General features: G+C 28.9%; 1 protein-coding gene across 1 annotated transcript; it reads right to left on the bottom strand.

Moving 5' to 3' along the window:
- Positions 1–68: 68 nt before the first annotated feature.
- On the bottom strand, positions 69–10,077 carry TP53INP (Tumor protein p53 inducible nuclear protein). The gene is made up of 5 exons (XM_015517704.2): positions 9,770–10,077; positions 5,536–5,590; positions 4,108–4,282; positions 2,773–4,046; positions 69–2,616 (listed from the first exon to the last, which is right to left on the bottom strand). The coding sequence occupies exons 3-5, from the start codon at positions 4,271–4,273 to the stop codon at positions 2,461–2,463; spliced, it is 1,596 nt and encodes a 531-aa protein (XP_015373190.1). The 5' UTR covers positions 4,274–4,282; positions 5,536–5,590; positions 9,770–10,077; the 3' UTR covers positions 69–2,460.
- Between the last annotated feature and the right edge of the window lie 1,340 nt (positions 10,078–11,417).

Below are 11,417 nucleotides of genomic sequence, written 5' to 3'. Positions count from 1 at the left end.
ATGAAATAAAGGTAACAGGATTAACATAAGGTATAGGTAGTAGCATAGTAAATAAAGAACACGGAAAATTATGTTCAGATGATTTAATACTTTTTTTTTATTTTATCAATCTTTTTCTTTTTCTTTTGAACACAAACTTGTAACCTACGAGTTAATATTAATATATAATGTAAATATGAATCATGTGTCACTAAATCAATAAATAAAATACCTTACAAAATTGGAAATTTATGAATCAAATAATAAAATAATGGTGGACATAATAATTTTTTAAGTACAATAATTACAGCATGTTACATATTAATATAGTTGTTATATAGTTTGACTTTGCAATACATGTTCTTCACTTAATACCTAGTTAACATGTGCAATTAGCAATTTTTAACAAGTTTTGTATCTAAAAAATATATTTGATATATTTATAGACTTTTTTACAATATTATAAAAATCAAACAATTGATTTAAATACATTTTTAAAATGTCATTCTAATTTTTACATAATTTTTATCTTATTGCTTCATAGAAGTTTTATTATAGATCACAGGTTTTGACATACTTTTATTTTTAATATTACAAACCAAATCAGAAAAAATGATAAAATATCAATAATAATAATAATAATAATAGTAATAATTAGAATAAAGCATAATATAAAATTTTGTGGTCTTGTGTACATGGTTAAATAATCATTCAAATAAAAAAAAGCTATCAACAATTAATAACAACGTTGATGTAAATTATATGTTTGAAATAAATATAAATATTATAAATAGTATATTAGTTTACACATTTAAAAAAGTAATATTTAACAAATAATTTATGAGTATTATTAAAACTAATACCATTTACAATTAAACATCAATCCAAACACAGTGCTCTTTGAAAAATTATTTTCAATAAGACATTACAAACGAATAGTTAACACTACTTTCATAAAATTTAATTGAAAGCCTATTAAAATTGGATTTCTTAGGTATCTCTATTATAATGTTTGAAACATCAATGTTAATAAATAATAATCATACTTAAATAATGACAATAAAAATTATTTCAATAATATATAAATTTTAATCAGTGAATAATATTATGAACTCAAATTATTGCTGATTTTTAGTAGTGATTGATGAACCCGAGTTCAATACTATATCTATCTGTTATCTAATATACTATATGTATAATTTTAAATGTTATCGAATATTCAACGATAAACTCAGACAACTCTGAAAAAATTCAGAAAATAATGAAGTATAAAATAAATTGTTTACAAATCCAATATCTGTGCTAGTAATATTTATAGTAAAGAAATTTAAGAAGTAAAACAATTATAATAATATATACCTAATTGTAATATTTAGAAACTATGTATTAAATATTTTGACATATTATCATCATGTAAAATAATATTATTTTCTAGTATAAAGAATTTTTTCTGTATATAATGTACAGCTATATCATATTTATGTATAGTATAATTTTTTTTTTTAATTTTAATATTAATCTTACAGCATTAGATAATATTATTATATTGAATTATAATAATATGGTAAATCATAGAAATTAATAAATAAATATTATTATACACACAAATGTAAGGTCTAGCCACCACATATATCAGCAATCAGCATTGATTATATTGAAAATGTAATGGTGTTAGGCCTTACATTTAAATATATAACTAAATACCTACATTTAAATAAATTAAAGAGAAACTAAATAAAAACTTAATTTTTAAAAGGTGTACATACAATATAAAACTGCTCAAAAAGCTGATAGTTTTTATCAGGTACAATTAATAATTTATTTTGGTTTTTATTTGTGGAGGAAATACTTTTGATAAAATATCTGTATACTGGCCAAATATTACAGTTTTTATTGTGTGGTAACTTAAACAGCAATGAATGTTTAACTTAAACAACATATTATATGATATATTAGGTAAATTTAATAACACTTAGCACTGTATTACTTTATTCTAAATAATTTATTTCTATTTCTCTTCAGTTATAAACACTTACCATATATTATAATATTTAAAAATAAAACTATCCGATTTATCATCAAGTAATATAATTTTTTCTTATTTAATATAAATACAGTAGCAATATAATAGCAAAATATAAGCTTCAAGTTATTAGTGCTTATATTGAAGAAGAAATAAATTGTTTAAAATAGGTAATTTCCTAATTAATCAGTTACTAAAAATTATAAATAATGCTGTGAACTAATTTTTATAAACTGAATATAATAATTATATAATTAATAGTCACGCATTTTTTTTTAGTTTTAATTTTTTTATACTTTTCTATTTTGTTAACATTTTTTACTTTTTTTTGTATCTTTTGTTATTTTTTCCCTTGACCCAATGTAAGCTAAAATAATATTATTTCATCCTATTATAATTTTACTAACTGATTATATTAGAAGCCAGTATAATTGATTTTTTTTAAATGTCATTTAGAGTTAACAGCATTTACGATTGTTGTTAGCACCCGACGGTCGCATGTTCTTGTCTGCCCTTCTCAGTCTTTTGTTACTTGCGCTCAACATCAAATTTACACGATTGATATGTGTCAGCTGGTTGCGGCTTAAAATACGAGTTTCTCTGTGTGCTTGCAGCTGTGAATAATATGTTAAAGTAAATTAATACACTTATGATAAAAAAAAAATGTGGTGTTAGTAATCTCTGTATTAAGCCATAGAATAATTTCATAAATTGAATAGATTAATTTGAAATATACAGTTAATTGGTTATAATATCATAGCTGATCTTACCTTCTGTGCTTTATTGGTGCCAGCTATCATTGCCAGCTCTCTTTTAAGTAACTCGTGCTTGTAAGCATTTTCTTCAGGCCGAGACACTAAAGAATTAAGCGCAATGGAAGTCGTCAATGGTATGATGATGTTCTCCTTTTTTACCGGAGACTTTTGGTCCCTCTTTTCAATTACATCACATTTTGGTCTTACCACTGCTGTTTGGGTAATCGGATGCGAATCTATTATCTCATGTTTTACCTCTTTCACAATAGATTTTTGTTGTACCTTCTTTTTCTTTTTTTCTTCAGTATCTATAACAGATACAGATTTTTGTGCTTCAACACAAATTGTTGAATTACTGATCAACTTTTGTTGCTTTTCAACAACTGGTTTTATAGCATTTTTTTTAGGTGTTTTACAGCTTTTTGGCACATCAGATTGTATGATGCTAAAGGAACTCAACCTGACCAGCCGTTCTTGGGCACGAATTTTAGGAACAATTATTTCTTTTGGTATCTTTTGCGACTCATTTTTCATTAAATGAGGCAATGGGCATGGTGGTTTGCGGCCTTTTTTCATGGATTTTTTAGGAGTTAAGACTTTCATTACTGTCTGTGTTTCTTCTTCCATAGGCAAAACTGTTTGAGGTGATTCAACAACTTCAACTTTGGATTCAATTTTAACATGTTTTATTTCAGACAAGTCGTTTTTTTGTTGTCTTCGTTTTAATGATGCAGCGACTTCTTTATAGCTACGAATAGCTGGTGGAGAGCATACTTTGGGCTTAGAAATTGGAGCTAATACTGGAAACATTTCTGTGTGAGGACGTTCAACTTTTTTAATCTCAACAACAGGAGATGATAAAACACTTGGTACATTGCCCAAAATAGTTTCAGGTGCAATTTTGAATTCGTCAAGGGGAACAGATTTTTTCACTGTCTTCTTCTTGGGGTGTTTAGGTAATTTTTCTTTACATTTTACAGCTTCAAATACAATTGGTGTATCGTCATCAAACGATTCGCTATTACTCGCAATTGAAGCCAGAGTTCTTTTCTCGGGCATTACTGAACTCACAGTAGGGCTGTGATATACAGACATGCTTGGATGTTCAATGAGAAGATTCTCCAAAGGTGTCGTCTCCATGTCTGCTGGACCAATAGACGTGAAGCAAGGAGGAGGAGTAACAAACCAGCCTTCTTCATTTTGACAGGAAGAAGATGATCTACTGTGGCGATCAACAACACCTCCACACCCTTCATCATCAGTCTTTTTAGAGTCCGACTCAGATTCACCTATTTAAAATGAAAATAAGTACCTAATCCATAACCTAACAAATAAAAATGTATTATTTACCTTTTCCAAGGATAACCCAGTCGTCAGATTCGTCAATTTCGATGGGTTCAAAGTTTTCGTCAACTTCGATTAAAGAGTCAGGGCAAGGATCAGTGATAACAACATCGTCACTTTTTTCAGTAGCGTTACTTCCTCCGTAGAACCAGCTGGATAAGTTCGAAAACATTTTGGCTTGCTGTGAACAAATCTCAAGTTATAAGAAAATAAATAAAAATACCAAAAACTCTTAAGCCTAAGTAATTATGGCGTGTAGTTTAGTAAGACACAGTTAAAACAGAGAAGAATTGTGTAGTAAGTACTATATAAGTAGTAACGGTTTCAAGATAGCAGTTTTATTAGCTGTACCTGTATGTACTTAAAAATAGTTTATCATTTCGGTTTTTTTTTATGTGTTGACATAATAACAAATACTCGATAAAATATCATATTTGAAGATTTATAACCAACTACGAATAAAAGCTGGTTTATTTGCAGAATAAAACTTTAGACTTATGTAAACTTAATTAATAATTATGAAAAAAAAACGCAATGCAAACTAATTTGATTAATTAATTATTATACAATTTTATTGCACGTGTCAATAGTTTATAAGTACTACAATGTCAAGTTCAGTAAAACTAGTTTTGTTTTAATACATTTTCATTATTTATGTTTTATGTAATGCGTATTTGTGATAATAATAATATTGTTATACTGTTGATATTGGAAAGTGGCGAGTTGTGACCTTGAACGTAATAAATCTGGACTATATTGTGTTTAAAACAGGTATCTCTTATAAAACAGAATTATTTTTTATTAAACATAATGACTAATAATAACTACAACAGTTAACAAGGTAAACAATGTATTTTGTTTTTGTTTTATCTTCTCAAATACAGATTTAATATTTTGTTCTATTGTAAACAATTGAAATTTTATTTTTTGTAATTTGATATTCATAATTATTCAGATTTATATTTATTACTTGTGTCTTGTGATTCGTTGAATGTCTTTAATTTTCATAAAAATTAAGTAAACCGCTTTTATTTTATAACAAAGCATCATTTCTTTAACTATGGTTAGCTGTACCTATCTATTAATACCATACTACAAACAACCTATTGTAGAAGATAAATTGAGTGTTGTGAACTATAGGCAGTGGTTAGGTTCAATAAATAGCTGAAGTATCAAAAATATAGGCTATATAGAGTTTAACGACCCAGGTAAACTGAATTGAGTCTACAAGTGGCATAAAATGAATTGGTATATGTCATTGAGTACCTATATGCGTGATGTACTCTAGTAAAAATATACAAAACTTTAAACTATAAAGCAGTATTCTGTCATTTATACATTTTAAGTAAAATACTAAAATTTACCGTTCTTCGAGAAACCGTCACATTTTAAATTATAAAATGATATAACATTAAGAGCACCCGAGTACAATACCTTTATTATTTTATCTCTGTAGAATGTGGCACGAATAGTTGTGGTCAGTCAGGAACTGAAACAAAAATAAAAACTATTAATTTTTGAGGTTTTATTTTTAAAGGAAAATCATAAATTGCACAAATGAAATAGTGAAAATCATCTATAATTAAAATGTCAAAAAAAAAGGTTTTGGCAAGTGAAAGCGAACGTAAATTAATAAACAAGTGGACTTTAACACACAAAAACAAATATACATATATACAACACATTTTCAAGCCAAGGGCAGCGAGCCGAGCTTTGCCAATACATTTTGCCAACACAAAACAAAATATGAATCTATTATAATTTGCCAAACAGTGACCAGGAAAAATTAACTACGAAACTTAAAGTAAATGCGTTATAATGAAATTTTTATTAAGACAGAAGTCTTAAATTATATTCAACGACCAAAAACTATCGAAATTTCACATAATATTAAAGTTTTTTAGGCCTACCTATACGTAATAATATGATGTTAAAAATCTTATTAAGCAGATACCTCTAACACGTAATTTCTAATTACCAGACCAAATATAACATAACAACACACTGATGTCAAGTTATAAGATACCTAAATTAATAAAACTAATTCAAGCGTTTTTGCAATCCATCAAAATAAAGTTTCATTTTAAAATATAGAAATTATGATTAATATAGTAATATAATATATATATAGGATTTGTTTGTGTATTCATTATAATATGCTCCCAATACATTAAACAAATTTTCCAAGGATTCAGAGACCATCAGTATTATTTAAATTGCAGTATCTATCATTATCAATACATTAATAATTTATATAAATGTAAAAAATGTTCAGTGTTGTGTTTCAAATGAGTTTCCTTGCAAACTTCACCAGCAGTGGTTATCTATATTTTGAACCGAGAACTCAGATTTGTTAATATTTTGTTATTCTTCCACTAATTAATTATACCCACCAAAAGCAAAACTTTTTTTTAAAATAAAGAATTTTAACAAAGACAAATTTCGATTTACTTCTTCATTTCCACAAAGAGTTTCATCGCACTATACAACAGTGTTTTTTTTTATCTTATTGTTCAAGACATATAACAAATATCTGAGAAAGGATTATGAGCATCGAGCACGTAATTATTCTCAAAATTGGTTTAGATTCGGATTATCATTTTTTGAGCCATTGTGAAATTCGTCGTAATATCGTACACTTGGAGTATAAGTGTATACACAATATATATACTATAATGACAACGTTATATACAACAAGGCAACAAAGAAAACCGGTTTGTTGATCATCCAACTCTCTCTCACTCGCTCATCTTCTCACCACCCAACTTATTTTCTTCGACATTTTTCGTTTTCTACGTTCATTTTAAACGACGCAGTAAGATACAATGATATAAACTACAAAGACCATCTATGTACCAGATTCGTTTTCCCGCACACGATTGTGTATTATTCATTTCTATAAAAAAAAAATGGAAGATATTATTGACTAGATTATAGATGAATAGACGATGAAGTTTATACGACCATTATCTATATTTAAAAAATGGGATTATTTATTTTATTTAATATTAACTGTGTCGTAAGTTTTTGAATAATTGTTATTTGTTACGCATCGCTTATCAACATCATGAATTAATTATTTTATATGTACGAGTATATTGAAATTTAGACTATAACATAGGTCAACAATCGGAACGAATTTACGTATTAAAAAAATTACTTAACTTATCAGAGTTTATTAAGACACGATAACAGAGAAAGTTCAACACAATTATTCAGTAAGAGGATTTACCTACTCAAATTGTCTTATACTTTTTTTTAAATTAAATTAAAATTTATTTATTTACCTATATATTATACAACAAGGTGATCATCCAGCACCAATAGCATCAAGGGCACCTAAACCCCGAAGCGATTAATGTTATAACTTTTAATAATTAAATATTTTAAGTGTTCATTTGAGCTTATAACGTTAAAAATCAATATTACTATTGTGTAAAAGATTTAAAAAACGTTATTAGAAGAAATACAGGATGAGAAAATATAGCCTTGTTAAAAATAAAATTGCATTTTACAATTAAAACAAGGTCATTATTACATTTTATTGTCATATTTTCTTCAACCGTCATCCGATGCGCTTCTTAAAACAAGAATTATTGTTGTGCATCAATGCTCTATCTTGCCTATAATCTATAAAACAGAGTTGGCGATATGCAATTATACGTATTGCATTGAATTTCCTCAAGTCATATCGCAACAGTGCAACACAAAAAAAAATACATGTGTAGTAGTAATGACAATGCAACGAAATCTAGGGTATGCAACTGAGTAGGTACTGACAAGTTTTATAAGTTGTATTATTACTATAACTATTAGATTTGTTATCTGGGGGGGGGGGATATACGGTCCGGCGGAGTGTAATTGACTTTGCTCAAATAATGCCATAATAATATATTTTAAATTCGAATAATTATCGTTAATGTGAATATGTGATGCATTTTTGGAAAACAATGACGCAAATACGTGAAAAAGTAGGACGGTAAAAATACATAGTAATTATACTATGCGTTCAAACGAATTGGGAAAGTAGGCACGTTTTGCAAGTTAATACAACATTAATATATTTATTATTGCAGATTTTTTTAACGTCAAAAATTCCCGGATGACCTCCAACCGTCCTATATTCGACGCGCGCGCGTGTACTTAAAATTTTTATTATTATCAAGGAAGGTGGTTTACGACCGTCAGGGCCACAATAAGATATCGGACGATATCCGAGTTGTACTCTCGCACAGGCGTCAGGTTGTACGCCATGTCAGCGTCGTACCTACGCAATAACGATTTCATTCTCAGTAAAATATTTCGTTCTTATTTTCGATGTAGATATTAGTATAATGCTACGACAATATGAATAATGGTATACAGAATACAGTATTAAAATATATTATATTTTTATAACAGGGAATAGCAGGTACCCGTAGCGAGTAAGCAGAGAATAATAAAAATATAAAATAAATCGTTACGGAACAAAAGCGACGGAAACAGCTGATCGACTATGTACGGGTGGGCGGTGGAGCGCGGCGTTCGGGAACAAAGACATTCGTGTGTATACAGAAACATATAGAATATTATGTATATTGTACACATTATACATAGCTGTTAAATAACCCCTTCCTTAGTTCTTTCTCCGTATATACGATATACCATCAACTCATCACTCTCTTTCTCTATTTCTTTCTTCCGAGTTCCGACGCTCTTCGATCTCCAACTACCAACGACATCGTCAAGTGTGTGTGTGTGTTTCGCGATTCTTTGTCTCTTCACTCGTCACAACGCGCAGGGCCCGGGCGAACTTCTATCGCAGCATTATAATTTATGTATGATATTATTATTATATACTTTGATGACATCCCAATCCCAGTTGTATAATACTATAATGACTGTAGTACTGTACGATTCAATAGGTATTATATTATGGTAATATTATACGATTTCTCAAGCTGTATAAGGTTTGAATTCGTCGACGATGTTCGTACACTGAAATGACCCTGAACTACACGATATGTTACAAATTGTTATTTATGTTATTTATAGCGATCGGATGATAAATAGACCACAGCTGATCGTGTTATTTATAAAAAAAGTACTATTGTTTGTATTTAATATTTTTCTCAATATTTACATAATAATATTATATTTCATCCATTACCTAATTCATTATCGCTGCCGAACACTACATAAATACAACTGCCCCGAAACTTCACAGACAACCAGCTTATGACAATATCATCGCTGAACCGCCCGTGTCCGATAATATTAATTGGGTTAATGGGACGAATTTTTAAATGTAGACGTAATAATAAATAATTCAAGACGAAATTATTATAATATATTTATTTCATGAGCCAATGACGATTGCCGATTACAAGTCTATTTACATTAAATATTTAAATATCTATTTATATAAAAAGATATTTTAATATTTTATAAAATCTATGCCGATTATTGACGTACAGGGTATATTATTATTAATTAAGACAATCAAGTTTAATTTCAAAAAGTAAATTATCATACGCGAAACATACTATTAGACGTAACGAGAACAAAGGATGGCATAAAACGCAAAACGCCCATTAATCACCTACTGTTTGCACAGATTGCGCAAAAAATTATTATACTTCGATACAACTGGGGCAATTAACTATATTAAAAATAAACAACGACTCACCTTTATAGTATGGCAGATAGCAATAGAATAAAATTATTTATATTTACAAGAGATCTTCGTAAACTGTTAATACGATTAAAATTAAAATTAACGTTTTATTATACTGTACAAGAAACAAATAAATTAATATATCTAAATATAATTATATATATACTATGAGTGTGATATAATAATATATTATTACGATTAAAAACAAAAAAAATTAAATTAAAATATGTGTTTGTATATATTTCAAAAACAATAATACAAAAACGAAAACAAAAAATGAAAACGGACCGACAACCAGAGCGAGAGACAGATGAAAGCCAGCTGATTGGGTTCTCCTCTTGGTTTTACGGGCCGACCAACAGACCCCCACCATTGGTCGCCGAGCTCGTCGGGGGGATGACGTCACACAAACTGCGTCGTATTGATCACCGTCGCAACACCATACACAACAGCACCAGAAGTAAGCCTCATCGAACACACACACGCTCACACATGCTCACAAATGCGGGCACACACGCTCAAACTTGCACACACAAACACGGCCGTAACATCGAACCGTGTGTAAAATGCTTATGTATAGATCGACCTGAGCGAGAGTGCGCGCGCATACGACCAGCGAATAAATAGTAATTGATCATTGAGCAGTGACCATTTCGGAATAATAATAATAATATTATATATTATACAATATTACAACCATAATAATTTTATGCGTATTGCGTATTAGCTTGTAGTAGTTAACTGGGTAATATAAATATAATATTATTACTTATCATCAAACGGCATTGCGTGTTTATTTATTTTCCGTTTAGATAACCATTTGTTCACGAGACAAATAGACAGTGAAACACTGCAGTACTGCACTCGGTTATAATAATAACATAGTAATATTATTATAATAATAATATGTCATTTGTACTTTGTTGCGTCTTTTCGTCGTCTGCAATAAACCGACTATTTTGAGCGAATTGCGCATCATGAAAATATAATTTAAAACATCATAATATTATATTTTGTGGTTTAACTTTTCGGTCTTATTTTCCCACTAGTTCATCTGATACATAAACGCTCTTAATCTTTTTTTATCGACAGTACGAAGTATTATTATTACGGTTTCCATGACGACTGAAACCTTAATGCCTGACGTGTTAAATATATTTCGGTGTAGACTTACGGAAAAACGGCATAGCCTCATCCAGTACATGAAAATGTATATAATATTATACAAAAAGTCTCACAAATATTTCGTAACGAAATCCGTTTTCATTAGGTATTCGAAAATATCGACATTATTATAGTCGTTATAGATTGGCACAATAAATAATAATTATAATTATATCATACGTAATTTACATAATTATATGTATCTTTATAATATATATATAGCGCTTCGTAGGCAACACAAATCAGGGATAAGCCGTATAAAGTATTATCATTTTATCATAGACCAGTTACTGGTAACCTAGTAACCGTTGCCACTGTAATGCCACAGTAAACTGTGATTTTGTATCGCCAACAATAGTTCATGGACCAAGGCTATATACAAAGTCGGAAGTCCTCGTGGTAGCCAAATGTAATCCCATATTAATCTCAATAAACCATATGTTGAGATGTTTTTATTTTTAATGTCACTATTTATAATATTATGCGTAAGAATGTA

The sequence above is a fragment of the Diuraphis noxia genome, unplaced genomic scaffold (assembly GCF_037042655.1).
Source record: "Diuraphis noxia isolate RWA-SAM2 unplaced genomic scaffold, SU_Dnox_SAM2 contig0004, whole genome shotgun sequence".
Classification (NCBI taxonomy): domain Eukaryota; kingdom Metazoa; phylum Arthropoda; class Insecta; order Hemiptera; family Aphididae; genus Diuraphis; species Diuraphis noxia.
The sequence above is the reverse complement of the archived record's forward strand: the minus strand, read 5'-3'. Positions and strand labels throughout refer to the sequence as shown.

What these genes read in the sequence shown, in the direction of transcription:
- TP53INP (XM_015517704.2), bottom strand. Translation starts at nt 4,273, where the DNA reads ATGTTTTCGAACTTATCCAGCTGGTTCTACGGAGGAAGTAACGCTACT. An exon ending in CTGGGTTATCCTTGGAAAAG is followed by an intron (nt 4,047 to 4,107) that starts GTAAATAATACA and finishes CATTTTAAATAG; the next exon opens with GTGAATCTGAGTCGGACTCT. An exon ending in GCACCAATAAAGCACAGAAG is followed by an intron (nt 2,617 to 2,772) that starts GTAAGATCAGCT and finishes TATTATTCACAG; the next exon opens with CTGCAAGCACACAGAGAAAC.